The sequence below is a fragment of the Hyaena hyaena genome, unplaced genomic scaffold, assembly GCF_003009895.1.
Source record: "Hyaena hyaena isolate Hyena2069 unplaced genomic scaffold, ASM300989v1 scaffold_167, whole genome shotgun sequence".
Classification (NCBI taxonomy): Eukaryota; Metazoa; Chordata; class Mammalia; order Carnivora; family Hyaenidae; genus Hyaena; species Hyaena hyaena.
In genome coordinates this window covers 2,197,082-2,223,070 of record NW_024080798.1, presented here as the reverse complement: position 1 = coordinate 2,223,070, position 25,989 = coordinate 2,197,082, and the positions used below count along the sequence as shown (strand labels likewise).

Sequence of the window (25,989 nt, the reverse complement as noted above, 5' to 3'; positions counted from 1 at the left end):
TGACAATGGTACAGTAATTAAGAGAAGCATATCTCCATTCTTAGAGGAGAAAGAATATAAATATTTAAAAATCAAGTATCAAATATCTGCTACAAACTTAAAATGTTTACGAAAAAATAGAGAAAAACAAAGATAAAGGAGACAAGACAGAATGTTCATCACTGAATCTTGGGAAAATAAAACATATTTTATCTTATCTGTAAAATTGGTTTTTCAAAAGAAAAAGTGAGAGAGGAAGAAGAAAATGAAGGTGCTACTATTCACTTTAGAACATACTCACTCATACCCCCAAAGAAAAAATATATGTACATTGTTATAAAAAGAGCATAAGGGTTCAAAGAATTCAGAGTCCAGCTCAGCCTTCTATGAACTATATTATTTTATGGAGATCAAGTTACTTACACCACTGTCAGTTTTCTCAGTGGTATTAAATACACGAATATCTGTTAGTTCATAAAATGGTTTACAAGATAGTGAGAACTTACCAATTACCAAGAGGTTACTATATATATGCCAGGCCCTCTGATGTTTTTACTTGATCAAAACTAGCCGAAAATTTAATGGCTTAGATGTGTTATCTACAATTTTTTTTCAAATTCATATTAAATTTCTGTAAGGATGAAAAAAAGAACTTTTGTAAACAACTGTGTAAACCAACAGATAATTGGCACAGAGTATAACTTTCATAAGATCTTGATCGCTCAACAGAAGACACACCAGTCTCTTCTAATCACAGACATGACCAGTATCTTCGACCAGGCCAAAGACATACTTAATTTACCCTATGAACTTCATTCCAAAGTGATTTTTAACTTGGTCATTACTCCATTCTCCCAAACAGAAGTATGGAAGAATTTATGGATAAACAACAGGGATCAAGGTCGAAGGAAACTTTATCAGAAAACTTGCTTATCAGTTTAAAAGACTCTTGTGGCACCTGGTAGTTCAGTTGGTTAAGCGTCTGACTTCAGCACAGATCATGATCTCACAGTGCATGGGTTTGAGCCCCGCGTCAGGCTCTGTGCTCACAGCTAGCTCACAGCCTGTATCTACCTCTCTCTCTGACCCTCCCTTGTTCACGCTCTCTCTCACACATATACAAATAAATAAAAACATTTAAAACATTAAAAAAAAGAGTCCTGTACACAAATGTAATCATTTACTTCTCAAATACAATGAAGTTGCACACTAAACTGATAAGATCAAAATGCTTCTCTCAGAATCATAACTCAATGATATAATTCCTTCTTACCGAAAAAATCAAGGAAACACACTTGACGCCAAAGAATGCTTATGAACAGTTATCATCAAATGCTTTATAAATTTCATTAGGCATTAGAGACAGTCACGTGCAAAAAAAAAATCAGGCTATAAGAAAGGCCTTAAATAAATGAGTTATATCCTTAATTTATTATGCCTTAAAACATTTTCACTGCATGAGGACAGTAGGCCATCAGAGATGTAAGCTTGTCAAAGGCAGAGTTGTGGTAAAAACAGAGGAACAGGACCCATGCCGTCTGGCTACAAAGCCCAAGCCCCAAAATGCTATGCTCTAAGACATCCGGGGAGCAGCAAATCCAGCCCAAAGAAGGCAGTGCAAAGTCCAGACACAGCGAGTGACCACACCAGATGAGAACAGAATGATGGAAGATTCCAAGATTCCCAAGGGAAAAACAAAGTCAGTACAAAAAAAACAAAAAGATTCTGAGTTGTCACACTCAAATATATGAAAAAAGGTAAATAATACACCCCAAAAAAGCAATTAGAAACTTCAAGAAGGAAAATAACAAAGCTCATGCCCCAAATGTTCAGCAAATTAAAACATGAGATAAATTTTAGCAACTGATGGAGCTCAAGGAGACAATCTATTGGAAACCTCTCTTTCAGGGTGACACAGGAGCCATACAAAAGGAAATGTAGTTGATCCTTGAACAACACAGGTCTGAATTGCATCAGTCCCACTTACATGCAGATTTTTTTCAATACAGGACTTTAAATGTACCTGCTCACCCTTACAATTTTCTTAATAACATTTTCTTTTCTCTAGCTTACTTTATTATAAAAATACAGTGTACAAAACACATAACATAGAATATATGTGTTAATCGACTGCTTATGTCATCAGTAAGGCTCCTGGTCAACTACAGGCCACTAGTAGTTGAATTCTGGGGGTGTCAAAAATGCACATTTTCAGGGCGCCTGGGTGGCTCAGTCGGTTGGACGTCCGACTTCAGCTCAGGTCATGATCACACGGTTCGTGGGTTCGAGCCCCACATCGGGCTCTGTGCTGACAGCTAGTTCAGAGCCTGGGGCCTGCTTCGGATTCTGTGTCTCCCTCTCTCTCTGACCCTCCCCTGCTCATGCTGCCTCTCTCTCTCTCTCTCAAAAATAAATATTTTATTTAAAAAAAAAATGCACATTTTCCAGGGAGCCTGGGTGGCTCAGTCGGCTGGGCGTCCAACTTCGGATCAGATCATGGTCTCACGGTTCATGGGTTCGAGCCCTGCAATGGGCTCTGTGCTGACAGCTAGCTCAGAGTCTGGAGCCTGCTTCAGATTCTCTATCTCCCTTTCTCTCTGACCCTCCCCTGCACACTCGCGCTCTCTCTCTCTCTCAGAAATAAATAAAACATTTAAAAATTGCACATTTTCTGTGCACAGGGCAACAGCATTCTTAACACCGATGTACATGTGAAGGTCAACTTAAAACCCTAGCAAACTACTTGTCCAGAGGATCATTTGTGAACCCTCAATACAAACACTAGTTTATAGCGCTCAACTTTTAAAACCAATCCAGAAGAAGTCATGGAAGAAGTGACTGGATGATGGACAGGGTGAAACTGACAGGCAACCTGACAAACTGGAGTCAAGTGCAACTGAGAATCCATCCAGAAAGTGGGATTTGAAAGTCAAAGAGAGTAAAGTGGCAAAAAGGTACAGCCTCACCTCATAAAGAGAAAGCTACAAGATGCTAAAGTTTGTAGGATAAAAAAACCAAGACACAAATCCATGACTTAAAGTTTCCAAAATAACCAAAGGAATAAAATTTACATACCTAGAATGTTAGGATGAGGTATGCTTGGGGAAGAGCATAACGTGACCTAAACCATATATTTCATTCCAAAGCTTCAATAGATTGTTTGTAAGGCTGACAAATTAAGAAACAGATGTTAAAATATATTATCCAGAAATATGGATGTAATAAGATGAACTAAAAGCAGAAACAGTTAAAAGATTTTATCTCCAAAGAGTGAGAATGGAATGGAGAAGGAACACGGTACTGGTGCTTCTCATCCATATGTTCTACATTATATGACATGTCGCCAGGTCCATGAGGCTTTACTTTGATAAAAATTAAAAATAAACTATTAAGTTTAACTTGTCATTATTTTAGAAGATTATTTAAAAATAAACTATTTCATGCAGCGTCTTCTAGCATTCTTGGTTTTTCTACTATTTTTAAAAAATAATTTACAGACTTTGAGAAAGGTCACTAATATGGTATACCTATGTTACATACATGCTACACCCAGCTTTCCCTCATGTTAACAACTTAAATAACCAGAGTGATTATCAAAACCAGCTACTAGTATTGCAGCAACACAAGGAGCTAAACTACACACCTTCCTTGAATTTCACCAGTTCTTCTCCCTAATATCCTTTCTGCTCCAGTACCCAGTCCAGCACTTGCCTCTTGGGTCTCCTCAGTCACCTGCTGGATGTGACAGTTCTTTCATCTTTCTTACTGTTTCATGATCCTGACAATTTTATATAAAGTCTCTCAATTTAAGTTTGTCTGATGTTTTCTCATGATCAGACTAAGATGATGCAATTTTTGGCAAGACTTCCCAAGAATTGATATTGTGTTCTTCTCTGTGCATCTTATTCGAGGTGCAGGATGTCAATATATTTTATTACTGGTGATGTGAACCTTGGACACTTGAATAAGGTAGCATCTGTCAGTTTTCTGAACTGTACAGTTACTAGATTTTCCTTTGCAGCTGACAGATACCTTGGGGGGAACACTCAGACTTTTGCTAAGTGAAATATGCCTACTGTTCTTTTCTGTAGTTTGTTTTTAGAGATGCACAATGAGGTATTTTTGGATAAAGTAAGACAATGTGTAACTTTTGATTCAAAATAATTTAAGCAAGGGGTGTGGGTCTGAGTACAGATCAAATAATATTGGCCAAGAGTTGATAATTGTTGAAGCTGAGTGATGGGCCCAAAGAGATTCATTTTACTATTTTTGTATATCTTTAAATGTTTCCGTGAGAGAAATTTTAAAAATTAGAACCCAAATAAAATCTGTGGATATGTATATCAAAAGATAAAACAAATTTAGGAATCCTAGGTTGAAAAACAGTATTTATTATACTTGGATTTCCATTTCTTGATTCAAACCACTTCTAAGGTAACAAAGCAATCACCTCAAGAGTTCCCAAGTTCATGTAACAGTTTCTGTCACCAACATTTAAAACACAAGCATTGTGCGCCCTCTAGTGTGTTATTCTATGACAAGACTTCTATATCGACAAACTCAATTTAGAAAGCAGAGTATTTTCACAAAGGAAAAATAACAGCCTTCTCTCTCACCACTCTCTACTTCCCTACTCGTCAGTAAATAATCTGTTAATTACTTAAATACCAAAACCATTTCAATGCCAAAAACAGTCAACTTTCCACCACTGTTATATTGTTTCTCAGAATACATATGGAAGCCCACTGAAGAAAAGAGGAAGAGTCCAGAATCATTCCAAGCATGTTTAAGCCATCTTAACAAAGGCTGAACAAAGGAGGCTGAAGCCAAATTAATGTCTCATTTAGAAGCACCAGGTGTGTTCTGCCTATCAATGTGGTCCCATTTCTACCTTTCGGAATGCTAATCCTTGGAAATTGTGTTCCACTTCAAGTCAACAGATTTGATCCAAATCACTTTATTTTTCTGACTTACTGAAAAATTCCAAGAAGAATGAACAGTGAATTTATCTGCAAGATGTGAGCAATAAGCAAAGTGTAACAAACAAAGCCCGTGGATCCCAATGGCCCGGCCCGAGCTCCCAGCCCTGAAACACACTACCTGTGCTGCTTCCCGTTCCCAAGCCTCAGCCTGCTCACCCGCAAAATAAGGTTAGCACCTTACAGTTTTATGTGAGGCTTAGAAAAGTATAAGTGAATGATCAAAATTCACATTGTGACTATTATCATTATATGACCCCAAGATAATACACAACCAGGTAGCCAAATACACAATCATTTTTCAACAGTTCCTTTAAATGATTCTCTTCAATCACAATACTTGAATTACACATAAAACTTCTAGATTTTCTTCAAACCTGGTTTTAATATAGTTTCTTAATACTCCTTACAAGATACTGCTTGTTCATACAGTAAGATATGGTACAGTGTTCAGAATCTCAAGAGTAATTTTTGACCACCTGTGTTCAGTGTATATAATTTGCCTGTATCTGATGGAAGGATTTTCTTCATAAATAAGTCATTTACTGTTTTCTTATATCATTTCAAAAAGCGTTTTAAATACTTGACAGATTCATAGGAAGAGCCCTTAACTAGAAATGACAAAATTAAACTAAAGGCCATTTGCGGAAGGCACAGAAAAACCAGGAAATACAGTAAAAGACAAAAAAACCTCATTCGAAGTGCATAAGGTTTCTATAGCAGAAAACCACTACCTTGCCTGGGAATTAAGTGAGGATTCCGTCATTCTTGCCAAATCTATCTTCGCCTGAGCATCTGCCGGAGATTATAAATATCTAAGCACTTTAAAAGTGGTCTACTTCTAAGAAGCAAGTATGATGAAGTCAATGATTTGTCCATTAAATACTTTCTGAGTTTGCTATCTGTCAAGCCTTCTTCTAGGTGCAGAGTTAACAGAGGGAACAGAACAAACAAAGGCACTTGCCCTCACAGTGCATATATTTTTTGCTGGGGGAGGGTGGTAAGTAGTCAGTTTATAAATTAGGAAAGATTATTTCAGATAATGGTTCAAGGTAGGGTAGTGAGTGTTCAGGGCTGCGGCAGGTATATTTTAGGTAGAGTGGTCACACTAGGCCCCTGGGAGAAGGGACATGAGAACTAACACATGACAGGTAAGCCCAAGTCAACAGACATAGGGGATTTTACAGACTTGCAAGCCATTGACCTTCATGCACATCCCTATCAAAGCAAATTCTCTAGGCTTATGTGCTCTGTTCTTTTAAAGTCAGTTGCTGAGAACATATTTTCCCCCAAACTCCTAGCACTAGAACCTACTTAAAGGTATAAAATCAAAGAAATATACTATTAATTTGAAATATTTATATTCCTCCCTAGAAAAAAGTATCTGCATATAAAATGTAAAATATACAGCTGACCACGGGATTAAGATCATGGGTTCTAAAGTCCTCAGTTCCCTCCCCTACTGGATCTAAGACTCTGAGAGAACCACAACCTTACTAGAGTTCAGTTTCCATACAGTAGGGTTTTTTTCAGGTTACTGGGAAGATTATATGAAAGTCCTGCACATGAAGGACTTAATACCACAAACGGAAGAGGCATTGACTACTTAAGCAAGCATTAGCTAGTTTTTCAAGTGTGATTTATATATCTTTTTAAGGAAAGTTTTCTACATATGAATGTATCAACACGGGTATTCTGAGATCTTAACTTTAAAATCAAAACTGTATAAAAAAATAAGTAACTTCAAAGTCAACTCTCATTTTCAGAATAATTACAATTTAAGATTAGAAAGAGACCACCAAGTGATTTTTAATTTTTTTTTTAATGCTTTATTTCTAGGAGAGAGAGAGAGAGACAGCGCGAGCAGGGGAGGGTCAGAGAGAGAGGGAGTCACAGACTGAAACAGGCTCCAGGCTCTGAGCTGGCAGTCAGCACAGAGCCCGACGCGGGGCTCGAACCCACGAACCGCGAGATCATGACCCAAGCGAAAGTCGGGCTTAATCGACTAAGCCACCCAGGCGCCCCACCAAGTGATTTTTAAAGAAAACCTTCCACACTGGTGCCAAAAAATCCAAAGGTAACAATAAAAGAGTAAGAATAGACATCACAGTTTACAGAGTAGAAGGAAATGTCCAAAACTGTGGTCCAGGTAAGCGTTCTGGATGCTCTTAACACCCCAAGTACCCAAGTATGGGATGAAGTGAAAGATGTATGAAATGGAGTTTCCTTTCTGAAGAAATGGAACTTGAGCTACAAAAACATGAACAGGGGCGCCTGGGTGGCTTAGTCGGTTAAGCGTCCGACTTTCGCTTAGGTCATGATCTCACGTTCGTGGGTTCGAGCCCCGTGTCGGGCTCTGTGCTGACTGCCAGCTCGGAGCCTGGAGCCTGTTTCAGTCTGTGACTCCCTCTCTCTCTGACCCTCCCCTGCTCACGCTGTCTCTCTCTCTCTCTCCTAGAAATAATAAATTAAAAAAAAAAATTTAAAAAACAACAACAACAACAACAAAAAAAAAACAAAAACATGAATAGCCAGAATATGGCAGACGCTGAAGGGCAACTCAGTAACATCAGAACCAATCCCCTCTGCCTGGCTTCACCTCCTACACTGAAGAGCTACATATTCAACTTTCCACTCCCCATTCAACTCAGGAAGGCACTAAGTAAGGTACATGGCCAAAAAAAAAAAGCTTTTGTTTTCTGCACACAAAGTGACAGGCTAGTACTGCCTCCAGTCCTTCCTCATTCTTCATGCTTGGAAGGGGGCCATGATGCCTAAAATGGTCCAGCCATTTTGTGACAATGAGTAAATCACCCAGAGTATTAAGGTTAACCAAGCAGAATGATAGCGCCTAGATCCTTTATGCTCTCATTTAACCAGTACACCAGCCTCAGACTGACTTATCTATAGGTTTCTTGTTACGGGCGTGAGGAGCGGGTGGTGTGTGAATAACCTGTATCTGCTACTGCCAATAGAGTCAGATTTTCTGTTATTTGCAGCCTAAATGCAATCTACACTGACACACAAAGATGAAGGAAGAGGGTATTTCACATGGAATGAAAAACGTAAGCAAAGAGAGAGGTACTTCAACATTATGGTTTCTGTGTTAACTAAAATGAAGAACTGAGAGAAGGTGGAAATGTCCACCTTTAACCAGCAGCTTTCTTATGTGTGTGCACGGCAGAGTCAGCGCAATGCATTTCCATGCTGGTCAACTCTACACACAGGAAGTGGTGTCCCTTCAGGACAGCGTGGTCACCGTGCGACAATGCAAACAGGCAACATTTTCAAAACTGCACAGAGCAAATGAAATGTGTCCAAAGAATGAGAAAAGTAAATAGCAGCTGGTTTCTTGTAAACAAAACATGAGAAAATATGCACTGGAGGGCTCAAGTAATTTTTCTATATTAAGATAATTTTACTAAATTGCTCTTTCTAAAAATTCTTGTTTATTTAAGAGATGATGAAAAACTGCAGGCTAAGATCTGTATTTGAGGAATAATAATTTTAGGTTCTCTGATTAAAGGATGAACTATCACTCATTCTTCACAGAACATCTCTACAGTACGAAGTTATCATAATGTAAATGCGATTAAGTGACTCATTTTATAAACCTCTGTGATTAAAGGGGAAAGTTTCTTTTCATTTGTTTAATATTCCCATTAATAAGAATGTCCCGTTACACATTTACTGAAAGCCTGGACAATAAAACAATGGAACAATTCCAAAAGCAAACACATTTTTTTCTTTTCCCATGAAGCTAACATTATGGAATTTTAACAGATGTTCTATTTGGTCATAGTTAATAAAATGAATTATGTAGGATTAAAACAGGGTTCAATATGTTTGCATTGGAGTTTAAGCGAGAAACAGTTTCACATTAAAAGTTGGAAAAAGTTTATAATCACCTTTTTCCTTTTCAGTGGAATTACTAGGAGAGGGAAATAAAGGAATTATTACAGCAATGACTGCTTTTCTGAGGAAACCAGGCTTATGGAATCTATCTTTTCAAGGTTTAAGAAGAATGAAATCTTAGAAAATCATATACTCTTCGGTGCTTCATCAGATGTCTAAAATGCAAAGGTATCGGAGTGGAGCAGAGCCCAAGACTGCGCCACCCTCCTGCCTCACTCCCAGCCCTGCTCGAGCTCCCTCAGCATTCTTAAGGGGGCGCTGTGTCTAGCAGCATCTGAACAAAAATTCATCAGACTTAACAGAATAAAAAACAACAACAAATACTTAGTGAGTGCTAACTCTGTGCAAGGCATTATGGTAGAGCCTGTGCATGTTATGGAGAGGAAAAAACCCAATAGCTATTTTCGAGGCAAATCATATGGTATCTGACTAAACAAGACATAATTACTCGTAGCCAAACAGAACTGAAAGGTTAAGGACAAGCCAAAAGAGAAAAGAGTAAATCAAAGAAAACCATTTCATATAGACATAAAGATACACAGCACTGACACCAGAGGAACAAAATCCTTTCTTATCCACTTGGTTTTTTTTCTCTTTCTACTCTCACAAACGCAGAAAATAGTACACAGGCTGCAAGGTGGCAAATAAGTAACGGAAGTTCTAGCTACAGTTGCTTTAAGACATCTTTCAAAGGAAAACATTCAAGTGTTGCAAACGCAGTAAGAAAAGCCTTCCACTAAATGGGTAATCTTACTTGGGAAATAAATTCCAGTACATTATCAATGTGACCCGAAAGAGAATTATCAAAAAAATTTTCTAAAATATTTACATTAGGAATTTCAACCAACTCAACCACCAGTTGGGGCAAGTTTGACATCATTACAACCAGTCTGTGGTTTTGCCTACAGAAGCAGCCACTGAATACGAAACCAGCTGCAGGTTGCATTGTGTCATAAATGAATACAAAACCCCTCTCCTCAAGACATTCAGATAAAACACTCTCCAACTGTAGCTGAGATGCTTTGCAAGTAATGCCAACAGCTGGCCTGTAATTCACACACAATGGTTACTCAACACCATGAAACGGCATTCAAATGCTTACAGATCAAGGGTGTACTGCGGATCAAGGACTCCAACAAATTTCAGTGAGGTTTCTCCATTTCTGAGTCCCCTGGCCGACCACACTGCTCTCATCCTTCTTTCATAAGACTGCCGTGAGAGTTCAAGGACAACGGTCTATGCAAAGTTCCTCGCACAGATGGGCGAACATGGGCTCAGAGAGGTTAAGTAACTTGCCAAGAGCAGACAGCTGGCACAGGACAGAGTTGCAATTCACACTTAGGTGTTATTTCCTGTCAAAAGCCCTTGCAGTTCCTTTGCATACTCAACACATCCCACATGGCAGGCTCTGGAGAAAGCCCTTCACACGATCTCCCCATGCCATTCTCACAAGAACTTTCACACAGCGCACAGGATCAGTTCACAGTAAAGGAAATAAAACAGTTCCAAGATATATGTTCGTACGCTCAGTGTCAGAATGAAAGCGACTGCTGGTGCCCTCGGTAAAGCAGAGGAGAAGAGGGCCTGCGACGCTGGCACCGGTGTCGACCGGTATTTCCACAAAGGGCAATGAGGCTGCATGTACCAACATTACAAACGCTGGGGTGCATGGGTGGCCCAGTCGGTTAAGCAAGTCCGGCTCAGGTCATGACCTCACGGTTTGTGGGTTCAAGCCCCACATCGGGCTCTGCGCTGACAGCTCAGGGCCTGGAGCCTGGTTCGGATTCTGTGTCTCCCTCTCTCTCTGCCCCTCCCACGCTCTCTCTCAAAGATAAACATTAAAAAAATGAAAATTAGAAATGCCATATACCTTTAGCCAAGCAATCTCGTGTTTAGTACTTCCCCTACAAACATCCTCAACCATGTACAAAACGACCTAATAGCAGTAATATACACTGCAGCACATGTCTAAGGTCCACCAACAAGGAACTGGTTAAATCATCAATGGCTCATGTCTACAATGGAATCATAAAAATGAAAGGAACATCTTTATGAATAAAAAAAAATAATCTCCAAAATATTTTGGCTCAAGAAACAAACAAGGCAGAACACCTAAGACAGGGCGTCTCTGGAGAAACACACGAGAGATTTATAGAACATAAAGACTTGCAGGGGCAAAGAAACTGAGGGGACACACAATGGAGCCGGGATAGAGACTGAAGGACATGAGGCTGGATTCCTAAAGGTTCCCACTTCCAGCCCCTACACACACTAGGGGGGTCTCTATGGTCTAAAACAGACAGTAAGGGTAACTAAGTTTGAAAAGCTGCCATGTCTACGTGTGAGTGCACTTTTCAATCAGTGGTGATTGGGGGCCCTGAAAGGAGAGGTCCAGGGCTTCGAAGGACCCACAGACAGGCCGAGGGACTTGTCTGGCCTGCTGGAGTTTGACAGCATGTTTAACAGAGGTTGGTGGGAGGCCTGCTTTCGGTGAAGCCTGGTGGCTGAGATGTGGGGCGAGGGGGGATCATCCTCACCGTCTCACATCTCTCATCTACTGAAAAGAAGCCAGGAGTTATCCCTGACCACAGTGGCAACATTCTTCCACTGAGGCAGCTCCAACCACCATCTTACCATCAGTAAGTCTCTGCAGAGACTGATTCTTCCATCTGCTGTGGGCATAAAAAGTCCAGTTCTGCTGAGCCGATAAGCAAGGTACACAGGTGCTTTCACAACCCTGGGCATTTGCTCTTGATGTCCCATCTCCCGTCTCCTTGGCTATATCCAACTGCCACTCCTTTAAGAGGGAAGCCAACATTTCATGTTTTTTTAATGCAACAAATACTAACTGAGTGCCACCCAAGCACTGTGTCCTCTACCATCTCGGCTGCATCTTGTACCTACATATCATTATGGCACTGTCAACTGTCCACGCCTGCTTGTTTTCTCGTAACAACAGGAATTCTTGAGAACCCACGCAGAAACGTTCCTCATGATGCCCAACACACAAGAGACACGCAAAGTGCCTGCCTGCTAAGAAGAATCTGTGAATAAAGCCTATTTGCTGAGCTTAACTTACTCCTACTTGTTTTGCAACAACTGCCCTTTCTCGGCTTTCTTCCTCTTTAAAAGTCCTTCTAATCCACATACCAGATCCTGAGGCTGCTCTCCACAGACCTTTCTGGACAATGGATGCTGTGAAACAGGCCTGGCTGGGAGGGCAGCTGTGGATTTGCTCTCCATTTCCATCTTACCACAATAATGCCGCTGCACCACAGTGTTTGGCCACATCCAATTTGGCCAAGATCATGAGAAAAATGAATACTGAAGGAGTGAGGCGTATAGTATCATCTGTTGACCCTGCTTAGACTCAGTCTAAAATTCACAGTAAGTAAAATAATTGAAGAGAACATAAAGGATAAGCACACAATCTCCACAAACATCAAATGCAGCAGAAAACACGGGATAGCATTCACAAAATCTAAAGAATACACATAATCTCTTCTAATGCATGGATTCAAACTCCAATCTCATTCTAATGGGCTAGGGAGATAAAACTTATTTTCAAGAAAAAATTGTGCACAGAATAAACCTTTAAGTTTCCTCGTGATTCTCACTAAGGCTTCAATGTATTTTCTTATTGAAATAATCATACAAGCTCTTGGCAAAAAGCTGTGATACTGGTGTCAGAATAATGTAAGAAGTGAAACTATAATACAAAAATATTGTTTAAAGCAGATATATCGCCACTTATTTTTCTCATCTTGAAAAGAAGCTATGTTTCATTCAGCAGTAATTCTTCTCTCATTCTCTCAGAGAATCTGTACAAAACCAATATTTCAACTAAAATCAGATCTGAAGGATCTTTTATGAAAACGCATAATGCAGAAGACCCCAATTAAATTTCCAACAAAGCACTGCCATTTTGAGTAAACAAAGTCATCTCAGTAGGGTCACACGATTTGCAAAAACTGCAGCCCATAAATTAATTACTAGTGTGACATATGTCAAAACAAATTTTTAAAAGAATAGAATGCAGTTGTAACCTTGTGTTTTATCTGTTTGTATGCAAAACCAGTACTGTCAGGCATGTAAATATATTCATTTATTCAGCATCTCTCAGAAAAATAAAAAAGGTTCATTGCTCCCCCTGGTTTGCTGCACCCAGGTGAAAGCTCAGTAAATCACACGTGTTTAGTGAGTAAGAAAATAAGCACAGAATGAAAAGATAGTGCGGGTGATGTTTTTCAAAGACAAAAGTTATCGTCACACAAACTAATTTTGCAACATTTAGTTTTCCTTTAAAAGAAGTTTTTCAGAGATCTACATCAGCCACACCACACAACGTTAAAGGTTGTCATCTTGAGGAAATCATTTTTAAAAAACATGTAGCAGTGCTTGTATTTCATAAAGAAGATTGTAATCTATCGTAAAAAAACAGAACACAATCAAAAACTACGTGGCAATAAAATTAGGGATTTCAAACCATTTCAGAGTTTTCCTAACTAATGACAACATTTATTTAAATAAAAACATTTTTGTAAATGCAAACCTGTTATTGACCAAGGAGCTCCAAAGAGAAAAAAGGATACAAAGCACAGATATGCAGATTCCCCTGTGTTTTCTTTAGTAGAAATTTACATCCCAATCCCATCCACAATGGATATATAGACCAAATCATCATGTACACTTTAATTCTGTGTCTTCCGGTAATTAACTTGGTATCTTAACCTTAGTGGTTGTTTCTTACTATTTCAGCGAAAAACGGAAGTTCAGCCACCCTCGTGCCAATGAAGTCTTAGGGTGGGTGTCATTCTGACCAGTGGGACTGTTCTCTAACTCATTTGTTAGATCTAAGAACCAGGGTAAGGCTAAACAGTGTTTCAAAAAGTGATCAAAATACCCCCTTTTTATGGTTTCAACCAGTTTCTCTGAATGAATTTGCTTAACAAAAAGCACATCATTCTTTTGCACTTCAGTACCGGGAATTTCGTGTGTTACCTCTCTCAAAACCGTGCTTGTGTAGCCTCGATACAATCCTTGGATGCCCTGAAACAAACAAAAGGCCGAGAGCTCAGAAAGTTGGAAGAGCAGACAGTTCTGAACAATACTCTGAGTAAGGTGGAGTTTCTGAAGCCTGAGTTTTAAAGCTTGCACAATAACTACTCTCTGTAAGAGGTTAAAGGTTATAAACTGGACTCAAGTACATAAGGCTTGGGTCAGTTCCCTTTAAACTGGGAACATCTCTAAAATAATCAAACTGACTACTTTAGTTGCTTTCAACATTTCTGCTCCTGAAAATAGTACTTCAGATGATTTCAATAAAATACAATTCCAAATTCAAATGCACACAAAATGCTAATCATCCTTTCCTATAAAAACAGAATTGTATGTCATCAGAATGTCAGAAGTTTCAATCAGAAGATATCAGAAATTCATTCATAATCTCTCCACAGTGATAAATATCTCTGGACACATGATTCACAACAGGGTCCCTCTACTGGACTGATCTCATGATCCTCTGATCAAATACCCAGTTTTTCCTCACCTAAGTGACAAAAGAACCATAAAGAATAACTTTGCTAAAACCTAGGCCCAGCGAAAGGTCCATGTTACTGAATACTGTTTTAAAAGCGGGAGGAGGGGGCTTCTGGAAAAAGACAAAGAAAAGCAGCTCCATGGTCCCTAGTGACCTGGCTGGCAAGAATGTCCTCTGACCCACAGCAGACCATTAACAAGAAAAAAGGAATTAATTTATTTTAATGTTTATTTCTTTTTGAGAGAGAGAGAGAGCATGTGGTCAGGCGAGGGGCAGAGAGAGAGGGAGACAGGATCCGAAGCAGATCCCGCAACTTCAGTGCAGAGCCCAATGTGAGGCTCGAACCCACAAACCGTAAGATCATGACCTGAGCCACAGGTGGACACTTGACTGAGTCATCTGGGCACCCCAGGAATTTAATATAAACATAATGATGCAGGTCACTATGCCCATTTCTGTACTTCTCTCCCACAGGCCCTCAAATTCTATAGTAACATTTTAATATGGTATCTTTATTCACTTCACATTTTTATGATTTATTCCATATGTGATTCTGAAGCTACTACAGGACAATGAAAATGTAGGTAGGACATGCATATGGTAGTGGCACTCAGTATGTGTTGTTTAGAAATGTGGGGGGTAAATATTAACAATAATTTGAAAACAAAGGAAAGGCAAAGATAATCTTAGCATCAAAAGCTGCTGTGATTGAGCATTAAATTTATCTTTACAGTCTCTTCTAAGGCTCCTGGGATGAGAACCACAGTGTTCATATTAGCTACTATAAAATCTCTCTCAGGGTGCCTGGGTGGCTCAATCGGTTAAAGATCCGACTTCAGCTTAAGTCATGATCATGTGGTCCTTGAGTTCGAGCCCCACGTGGGGCTCTGTGCTGACAGCTTAGAGCCTGGAGCCTGTTTTGGATTTTGTGTCTCCGTCTCTCTACCCCTCCCCTACTCGCACTCTGTCTCTCTCTCTCTCTCAAAAATAAACATTAAAAAATAGTTTTTTATAAAATCTTTCTCAATAAAGAAACAGATGGAGTTTAAAAATCAAATCTTACCTCTTGATATAAGATGTTAGAGAAAATCTGAAATGTTCTCGAAGAAGCAGATACCTGTGTCCTCTGCTTAACCACTTCAGAAGGAACACGAATCAGACAGGCAACCTAAAATATATAATCTCATTAATTACATCCTAAAAAAAAAAAAAAGTAACTGATATGAAAATTGAAATTATTCTCATAAGCAAAACAATACAGTCAAAAAGGAATAATATAAAGAGTCACTGCAAGATGTCCAAAGGCATTTTTTTCAACCTAAAAACCTCAGACCCCCTTTTTTTTTTTTTTTACAAATAGTTTATTGTCAAATTAGTTTCCACATAACACTCAGTGCTCATCCCCACAAGTGCCCTCCTCTATGCCCATCCCTCCTCCCTCCCACATCCATCAGTCCTCGGTTTTTGTCAGCATTCAAGAGTCTCTCATAGTTTGCCTCTCCCCCTTTCCCCCACCATTTCCCCCCTTCTTCTCCCCCTTGTTCCTCCGTCAAGTTCCTCCTAATCCTCCTATACGTGCAAACATATGGTATTTGTCCTTCTCTGCCTGACTTATTTCGCTCAGCATAACACCCTCAAGGTCCATCCATGTTGCTACACATGGCCAGATTTCATTGTTTCTCATTGCCATGTAGTATTCCATTAAAAACCTCAGACCCTTAATGGACATGCATTGTTTTGTCAGCTCAGAACCTTATCTTCCTTGTGCTTAGAGATCCTCACACTTCCTGCCATCTGGTTCCATGCCCATCTCTCTAGAAGTCCCTCAATGGCAAGAAATATATGGACTTACTTTCTTCAAACAGGCTGAAAGAATGAGCCAAAAAGGCTTTTGCTTTACTGTAAATAATGCATACATCCACAGAAGCAAGACTGATCATCAGCTGGTTACACCTCATCTTCCATCTCACTCCCCATCCCAGCCTCAACTAGCTGCCGACCCCAGCACCCTAGACCCCAGCACCACAGCCATGATGCAGTACAGGAGAAACTGCAGAAAGCCTTGGGTCCTGCTCCAGCATTCATTCAAGTCGACATAGGTCCTGAACAGACCATACTCACGTCTGACCGGTCAACGACCAATACTCCAGAATTTTTCAGGTACTTTTTTCTTTGTACTTAACACTAGATTACCTATACAGAGAGTTACATAAAGACTTACAAAAACAAAGTGGGATTACAGGTAATGTTTCTCTTTTCTGCCTACCCACATGTCTAAATTCTCTACCATGAACAGTTATAATTACTTGATAGGTTTCATTAACATAATATAAAAGAGCAAAAATGTTATGGACCAAAGATTTTAATTGAGGGAGAAAACAAATGAAAGGGCTAACTTAAATTGTGCTTTTCAGTGCAATCCTACTTATTATTAGCCTTGACAAATACCAATTTTTAGAGATAATGACACACACACACAAATGGATTAAACACTTTATCACTAAGGCCTAAAACTGGGTATAAATCATGTTACTCTTGATACGTGTGCAAATTTTTAAATCCATACTTATAAACCAGGACAGAAAACAAAGTTCACTGAAACTTATATGAACCTAAAAGGATAGCTCCCAGCCTCTAAAACTCATTAAAGAAATGAAAATAAATAAACAAGGAAAGAGAAAAGAAAGAAAAAGGCTCACTAACTCCTTATATTTTTCAATTCAAGAGGTCAAGAGTGAAATATGACCCCAATATGTCAAGAAAATAGGAATGGTCCACTTTTCGGGTTGGCATAAATATTTATGGAACTTCATGCTTCATAACCCTTCATGTTCTTACATTACGTTTTCATTTCTTAAATATACAGAAGCAAAACAAAAACCTTGAAAAGGTTCCTAGATGAAAAGCAATCTCCCTAACTGAAGAGGTAGAAAGCACTCAGCACGGCTTCCTGACTTCTGTGGCGGGGCAATTTTGGCATGAGAGAGAGATCGCAAAGCAACGCCTCTATCTTCTCCAGTAACTCCAATGCCTTCAATTTGGTTTTCTATTAACTCTGATCTTTCTTAGAGCTGAATCTGAGCTACAACAGAGTATTTCACTGCACAAGAACAAAAACACGTTACAGTATTGTGATTCCACAAAAGGAGATAAAGATAATGTAATCCATGGGTCTCTTGGTAAATCCATTCTTCAGAGCATTTTTTCCTCATAAGTATGGGGTTCAGTATGAATCCATGACACAGGAATGGTGGCATTTTCATTATATCCAGGAGTGTCTTATATGTTAAGGGTCTATCAAAAAATAAAACTAACAAAATACAACAAAGAAAATTTATGTCCCCATCTTTTATCCACATTAAAATACTGGCTTCATTAGAATTAAACACGCCAAAAATAAAATAAACTTTAGATTAAAAATTGATTATAATTATAAAGCTACCAAGATTTTTTCCTTGACATTAAAAAAAACTTACCTGATATTTTTTTAACTTTGTTTTTGTAATGGAAAGCTGCAATGTCTTCTTTTAGTATTTATTAAACACCAAGATACAAAAACTACAGGTTTTAAGACTAAGGGTGTGAAAGGGGAAAATCTACTGTCAACTTCGACCTCCCATTTGGCAAAATAAAAGGAGAGAGAGAAGAGGAATCTTCGGTTCTTTCATGGCCACGGCCACGGCCCACAGCTCCACAGCCTATCAAGGGCTCACCTCTGTCCTATTACTCTTGAAATGCTCTTTGAGGTCACGGGGCATCACCGACAGTACTTTCCATTTACATTACATCCTTTCCCCAAATGTTTTCACATGGCTCACAATCACTTACCTGATTTTTATTTTTCTATAGGGAACTTAATGGCCTGTAAATGTGCGTCTGATATTAGAAGCCAAGAGTCAGCACATTAAATACACACCAGCCTGAGACAGAAGCTACTGAAGGTCAGAGCACTACTTGGCTTAGGAAGTTAGGATGAAACCCACAAGTTTTGGTTACTGTCTCCAGAATTATTTCCCATCAAAAATTTATTTTAGGGGCGCCTGGGTGGCTTAGTCGGTTAAGCGTCCGACTTTCGCTTAGGTCATGATCTCGCGGTTCATGGGTTCAAGCCCCGCGTCAGGCTCCGTGCTGACTGCCAGCTCAGAGCCTGGAGCCTGTTTCAGAGTCTGTAACTCCCTCTCTCTCTGACCCTCCCCTGCTCACACTGTCTCTCTCTCTCTCCTAGAAATAAATAAAACATTAAAAAAAATTTATTTTATTTACATGCACCTAATGAACTTAAAAGTTTCAAAGTTTAGTATCAGCTGATTCTTTGTGTTTAGACAGGCAAATCTATGTCTGTTCAACAGAAACCTAAATAAAGTGAATACAGCCAAAGTTTAATCATATTCACAGCAAGGGCTGCTGTGGACTTGGCGGAGTAAACTCCAATGTGGAGAATTAAGAGGGAGAAAAACCTCATGATGCTCTGCAAAATTGTGAAATGTGCCACTTTCTTACCTGTATTTTATTTCACATTCTTTGTGTAACTCTCAAAAATTCTTTCTGGAATGCAGGTTTCCAAATCTCACATATCTTTCTGAACCATCATTTAAAATAAAAAACCCTATAACTGTTAACAATTCATTTGTGTGTCAATTCTGCCATCTTCTGGTCACAAATGGAATCACAGCTGTTGATAAAAACTACCCTAACAGCAATCTCTAACTTCTAATTTACCATCCTTGGGATTTAAATTTTACCCACTGATATGCAGACACAAGTTCCTCATAGCTTTCTTACGTATTAGACTCTTTCCACTTTATATAAAGAGCCAACAGGCATTGGAAGAAAATTTTTAATTTAATTTAATCTTCTCATGCCTGACAAAATTACTGTTTGTGCTAATCCAGACTCCAGACAGAAGGTTAACAGTCTTCTCAACAAAAATTACATCATCGTTTAGGCTTTGTTTCTAAAGGCTGTTAACAGAATGTTACACAAGACTTAAGCTGTAAATGGCTTTTTCATTCTTGTTCCTTTCTGAAACAGAAATGAGCCATTATTTCCCAGGAGGTGACGAAAGCCCCATGGGCAGATATGTACACATCTACTCATAGAAAATCTGCAAATGGAAGAGACTGCAATTTAATGGTAACTATATTCGTTTCCTATTGCTGCTCTAACAAAGTACCACACACTTAATGGCTTAAAATAACACAAATTACTCTCTTAGAAATCTGGCGGTCAGAATTCCAAAATAAGTCTTACGGATTTGAATCAAATCAGCAGCCAGCTGGTATTCCTTCTGGAGGTTCTAAACATATACATCTCCTTGTTTTTAGAGGGCACTTGCATTCCGTGGTTTGTGGTCCCTTCCTCTCGCTTCAACACCAAGCACAGCATCATAAAACCTCTCTCCCATACTTCTGCATTCCACTGATGAGCACATTCGTAATTACTTTGGGCTCACCTAGATAATCCTGGAAAATCTTCTGTCCTCAAGATCCTTAACTTTATCTTATCTGCAAAGTCCTTATTTGCCATGTTAGGTAAGATGGTAACAGGTTTTAGGGACTAGGACATCTTTAAGGGGCCATTATCCTTCCTACCATAGTAACCAACCGCACATTTTAGAACTCCAACCTTTCCTTAAGAAGCCCACAGCTATCAGAGTTCATAATATTATCCAAGTAATACACTTCTCATCTCTACTTCTGCACCACTTCTTCCATTTTTAAAATATTACGTCAAAGTAAACAGTATACACAGAAGTATTCATCTAACTATTCATTGTACAATGCTGTTTGTCCACAGCAGCTGTGAAGCCTTGAACAAGTCACTGAAACTCTGTGAATTTCAATGTCTTCATCTTCTGAAATGATTCCCTCCAAAAAATACGTAATTCTGAAAACGTGCTACATAAAGCACTCTGTGTGCACTGGAAAATTGGACACTTTACAGATCAGATGCTAGGCTGAGCACTTTTAAGTGATGTATCACTTAATCCTTATAAGAACTGTGAGGTGGGTAGCATTAACCCTGATTTTCAAGGTAAGGAAAACCACAGCTCAGTGAGATCAGGTACATGGTCTACAGTCACACATAGCAAAAAGGCTGTGCTACAAGTCAGAGCTCCAAGCCTGATCTATGCTGCTGGACAGCTATGACCCATATACTCTCTCCTTACAGAGGCGGTCAATGTATTCTCCAGTTACTTAATAAACATATCCAATTCATTATTCATACACTCCTCAAGGACAGGGATAAAAATGTGTTATTCTATGTTTTTTAGCATCAATCACACTGTTAGACATAAAATAAACATTCAAGTATTAAAAAGTATACAATTACAAATCAAAGCAATTTTATGACAGTGGCATTTAATTCACTATGCTAAGAAGAACCTGAATCTTAACAAAACGGCATCTGAAAAAGTAAAGGTTTGTCACTGACAGAGTGCAGACTCACGCATGAGGGGCTAATCCTACCTTCAGCAGTTTGATCTTTGGAGACAAGTATTTGGCTTTTCCATTTAAAATGCAGTGGCACTAACTGACCAAAAAACACTCCTGTGGCTTCAAACGATTTCAACTTCATCATCTTACATGAAAATCTTGTTCACTGTTTCTATAAAACTAATCTTAATTTAATTGTGTTCCAAAAACTGATACTGTTCTTAAAAAGCCAACACAGATTTCCCTTCCCTCTCATCCACTAGGCAAACAAGTCAATGAAATGCACTGTCCTAGATCACGAATCAACAGCATCTGAACTAATGCTGCACACTGCATTAGGGAGAAACAAGCAAATCCATAAAAGAGAAAATAATCCGAAATGTGTTAAAGGAGGAAATCATCAAGAAATTGTAATGCTGGTGGGGTAAACTGTTCCTTTATAAAAAGCCTCCCAGAAAGATCTCTCTGCATATTCATGCTGGGACTCAATGCAGGGTGACCAGCAGACAACGGCCAGGCCAGGCCCAGGCGGTCTCCCTGGCCCTGCCATCCCTCCTTCCCCTTCCTCCCCCTTCTGCAACTCCGCTCAGGTTCACATGGCTGGGACAACTGGAAAGCAAGATGCGCTTACTGACTTCGCTTAGAAGTTTCCATTGCAGAGTTTGAGATTATGCACAACTCACATACAACATAGTAACGAAGGCATCTATGAAGCAATAATGCTTGGGAGGAATGCTGCTGGAAGTCCTTTTAAAGGAATTACTACCTTGGGGCACCCAGGGGGCTCAGTCGGTTATGTGTCCAACTCGTGGTTTTGATTCAGGTTATGATTTCACAGTTTCAGGAGTTCAAGCCCTGTGTCCAGCTCTTTGCTGCTAGCACAGAGCCTGTTTGGGATTTTCTCTCTCTCACACCCTCTCTCGGCCCCTCTCCAACTCACATGGTCTCTGTCTCTCTCAAAATAAATAAACTTTTTTAAAAAATGAATTACCATCATTATGTCAATTCTGTATCTTATCACTCAAACTCACCTCCTCCCTATGAACCCTGTGCCTGTCTTAGTTGAAGCTCTGCTCATCTCTCTCTCTGGGGGTTCTGGAGTAGTCTCCTACTCTGGATCACTCTGGGTGCTCTTTGCACTATGCCTGGAGAATTACTGTTAGAGGTTCTCAGGAAAGCATCTACAAAAGATGATAAAACTTATTTCCTAGCTTTCTCAATTCCAAATTAGAATGGGATCAAAAAGGATCATGAACCAGCATCTACGTGCATAAGAACATCCACACGTCACCTATGTATACATTAAATTCAGAGTGGCTGCAGGAGGCTGCAAAGAAATTTCAATGTTCTTTTGTTTCTGAAAACAACATTAACTTAAGCTAAAAGTAGGATAAGACCCAGGCAAAGTCAAATCTTAAAGCCCTAAGAAAAATCACTATTACTGTAATGGTACAGCCTCTGTTGTATTAAAGTAAACCTGCCCAACCCTTCAGATCTAATTACAGATTCTACTTCTCACAGGGCTTCTTCTGTGTCTGATGAAAGCTAGGCTGTAAAATAATTGAGGTAGGGATTTAGAGACTTGGTACAGCAAACTTCCTAATAAAAACGGCACAAACAAGACTCTTACTATTGTACATATTAAGTCTTATTTGATTGATTTTACTGTATTCCAAATTACAAACATAAGGCAGAAGGTCATAATTATAGTTTTATTGATTTGTCATTAAGTTTTAATCAAGGTGCCGCTACAGGGAATGGTTATTATGGTAGCACACTTCTGTCTCTTTCCTACATGTATAGTTGCTACAACAAAGTAAGTGTGGACACACTGGATACCAACAAAATATGTTATTGTTTCTAAGGAATCTGTTTGCAAGCTAAGAATCTTCTATCAAAGTAAATGTTACAGAAAATCACCAAATTGTTTATTTCCTTTAAGTCTCTATTTCTTTCTGACCACAGATAGCTATAAATGTTCTGGTTTTCCATTTCTTTTTATTTTACCCATGAAAATTTGTTTCTCCTAAACTCACCCATTTTTTTCTCTTACTTTTGGCAACCATACCTGTATGAATCTGAAACCAAAAGTTTATGCTCTCTGAAACTGATACAAATTACTGAAATAGGAAGGCGGTATACAGATTTCTCAAGCACTTATTAAGAAAATGGACACTGTATGGCTTTGGAAAGTTGTTTTAAGAAAGTGCCAAGATAGCAACCCCATCAAAATAACACCAGCGTTCTTCACAGAGCTGGAACAAACAGTCCTAAAATGTGTATGGAACCAGAAAAGACCCCAAAGGGCTAATGCAATTTTGAAAAAGAAAATCCAAAGCTGGAGGCATCACAGTCCCAGACTTCAACCTGTATTACAAAGCTGTAATCATCAAGACAGTATGGTACTGGCACAAAAACAGAATACAACCACAAAGTCTCCAATGTTCCTTAAATGTCAGTTACAGACAGTATTAAAATATGAAGGATTTTTTGGATATGGAAAAAATATGCCATTAACATGATTAGCCTAGCAACTATCATTTGCCCTAAATACGTGTTACTTTATACACTCTTGATAAGTGTAAGAGATAGGAAGTTCTTAAATTGAAGAAAACCTTTCCTTCAACATGGCAAACTAGCTTTCAGGCAAGATGGCCCTGTGTGGCCAAGTCCTTTTTGCTGCTTGTTCTCAACAACATACTATAAAATATTAACCAAATAGTGAATTCATGAGACTATTTAAGGTTAAAGCAACATGCAATTCTAAAATAACACGAGGAAAGGGCTGTCCTAAGGACAAATTTTCACAGCCTGAGAGACACAAACTGTCTCACACAACTTGCTGTTCTTTAGTATAGATACTCAAAACTTACTGCATTTAATGAGGTTTTTCTAAAGCCACAACATAATCACAAAACACAAGCTGAACCTAGGATAATAGGTTACATTTTTTTGTTTTGAAACTAAGTATAAATTAGTTTTAAATTGCAGTTTAAGCTAATTTTCCAGTACAATTCTAGCATTCGAATTCTTATTTGAATAAAAGCAGAGGGAATGAAACTGCCCAAAAACTCTATGTAAAATGTCCTTGTGTTCATTTCCTGGAGACATCCACAGGTTTCATTAGAGCCCAAAGGGGTCTGCAGCTCATAAAGGAGTTATTATTTTGTGTTTCTTCCTGAGAAATTAATATATTGCTAGTCCCATCACTTTTCTGACTTTGGTAAATCATGAAGGCAATTTAAAAAAATTTTTTTTCAGAGTTAACTTGGGACTTGGATTCTGCAAAATCATTTTTAAAACAGTATCAAAGCAAGTTTTATAAAACTGACTTTAGTGAATTTAATGTCTCTTAGGCTAATTTCAACATTCTCTTCAAGGAACCATACAAGAGATTTCTCACATCAAGAAATTCCTTTGACAGTGAGATCTTGCCATTTGCAACAACCTAGATGGATCTCAAAATTACAACGCTACGTGAAATAACCCAGTGAAAGACAAATGCCATACAATTTTATTCATGTGTGAAATTTAGGAAACAACACAAATGAACAAAGTAAAAAAACAAAATACCGTACAACTCAAGCCAACAAGCAAAAACCAGAGAGATAGAGACAACTTGGGGGAGGGGAGAGATAGGTGATGAGCCCTAAGTAATATACACAGTTGTTGAATCACTATGTTGTACACCTGAAACTAATAAGACACTGTTAACTACAGTAAAATTAAATTTTTTTTAAAGAAATTCATTTTACAGTAATGGAAAAGTACAGAGTTTTATATATCCCAGATATACAATAAATATTTAAGATGCAAAAATACCAAAGAAGACCAAACATGATCTTTGTCCTTATCAAACACCATAATCTCAATACAAATTATGACACAGAATGACACTTGCCTTTCTATAAAACCAACTATTTCCTCCATAACTCCTTTTTTCTTGGATTTCCCAGATATAATTAGGTATGTTTTCATCAACTAAAGTGATGTAATTAATTTGACTACATTCCCTTAAAAATAACTTTGCTGGATACCAAAACCAGCAAGAAACAAAAAAGCTATAGACTTGAATCTGTTATGAATAAAGTAGCAAAAATCCTCAACAAAATACTAGTAAACAAAACCTACCACTAAATAAAAAGTATTATGTACCATGATTAAGTGAGATTTATCGCAGTAATGCAAGAGTCGTCTGAAAATGTTTGAAAACCCATTAATGTGATATGCCATATCGGCAAAATAAAAAACAAAAACCTATGAACAACATGGGCAAAATTCAGCCCTTCACAAATTAAAAAAACTTCACCCAACAAACTAGGAATAGAAGACAACTTCTTCAACTTGATCAAGGACATCTACGAAAACCTCACAGTTAACATCACACTTAATAGTGTGGAACACTAAGTATTTTCTTCCTAAGGTCAAAGAAAAGGTAAGGATGTCCACTCTTGTCACTCCTATTCTCTACTGTACTAAAGCTTCAAGCCAGATCAATTAAAGCAAGACAATAGAGAAGACAGACATATAACTACCTCTATTTACACATGATCTGTGTACAGAAAATCCTAAGGAATTCACTAAACTTTAGAACTGATAAGCGAGTTCCAGAACGTTGCAGGATATAAGATCAGTATATGAAAATGAATGCATTTTTTATTTTTAGCAATGAACTGAAATTGAAATTTTAAAAAATTTCCATTTAGAACAGCATCCAAAAAAAATAAATTACTTAAAAAAAAAACAGGGTTCCTGGTGGCTCAATCAGTTAAGCACCCAACTTCGGCTCAGCTCATGATCTCAGGGTACCTGAGTTCAAGACCCATGTCGGACTCTGCTGACAGCTCAGAGTCTGGAGCCTGCTTCAGATTCTCTATCTCTTTCTCTGCCCCTCCCCCACTCATTCTCATTCTCATTCTCTCTCTCTCCCTCTCTCTCTCTCTCTCTCTCTCTCTCTCTCTCGGAGACACTGTTGAGAGAAAATTAACAAGACCTAAATAAATGGAAAGATATCACATATTTATAGATCACAAAATTTAATATTTTTAAGATAGCAAGTCTCCAAATTGATTTGCAGATTGAATGCAATCCCTATCAAAATTTAAGTTGCCTTTTTTACAGAAGTTGAGAAGCTGATTCT

General features: G+C 38.5%; 1 protein-coding gene across 3 annotated transcripts in view; it reads right to left on the bottom strand.

Moving 5' to 3' along the window:
- The window catches only part of SLC25A26 (solute carrier family 25 member 26), a 140,595-nt gene that overhangs the window by 85,119 nt on the left and 29,487 nt on the right, over window positions 1-25,989 (bottom strand). For all 3 annotated transcript variants that reach the window (XM_039240075.1, XM_039240072.1, XM_039240073.1), the window contains 2 exons: window positions 15,476-15,580; window positions 13,875-13,922 (listed from right to left, as the gene is read on the bottom strand). In XM_039240075.1, coding sequence (XP_039096006.1) covers window positions 13,875-13,922; window positions 15,476-15,580 — 153 coding nt within the window. The remainder of the gene's footprint in view (window positions 1-13,874; window positions 13,923-15,475; window positions 15,581-25,989) is intronic.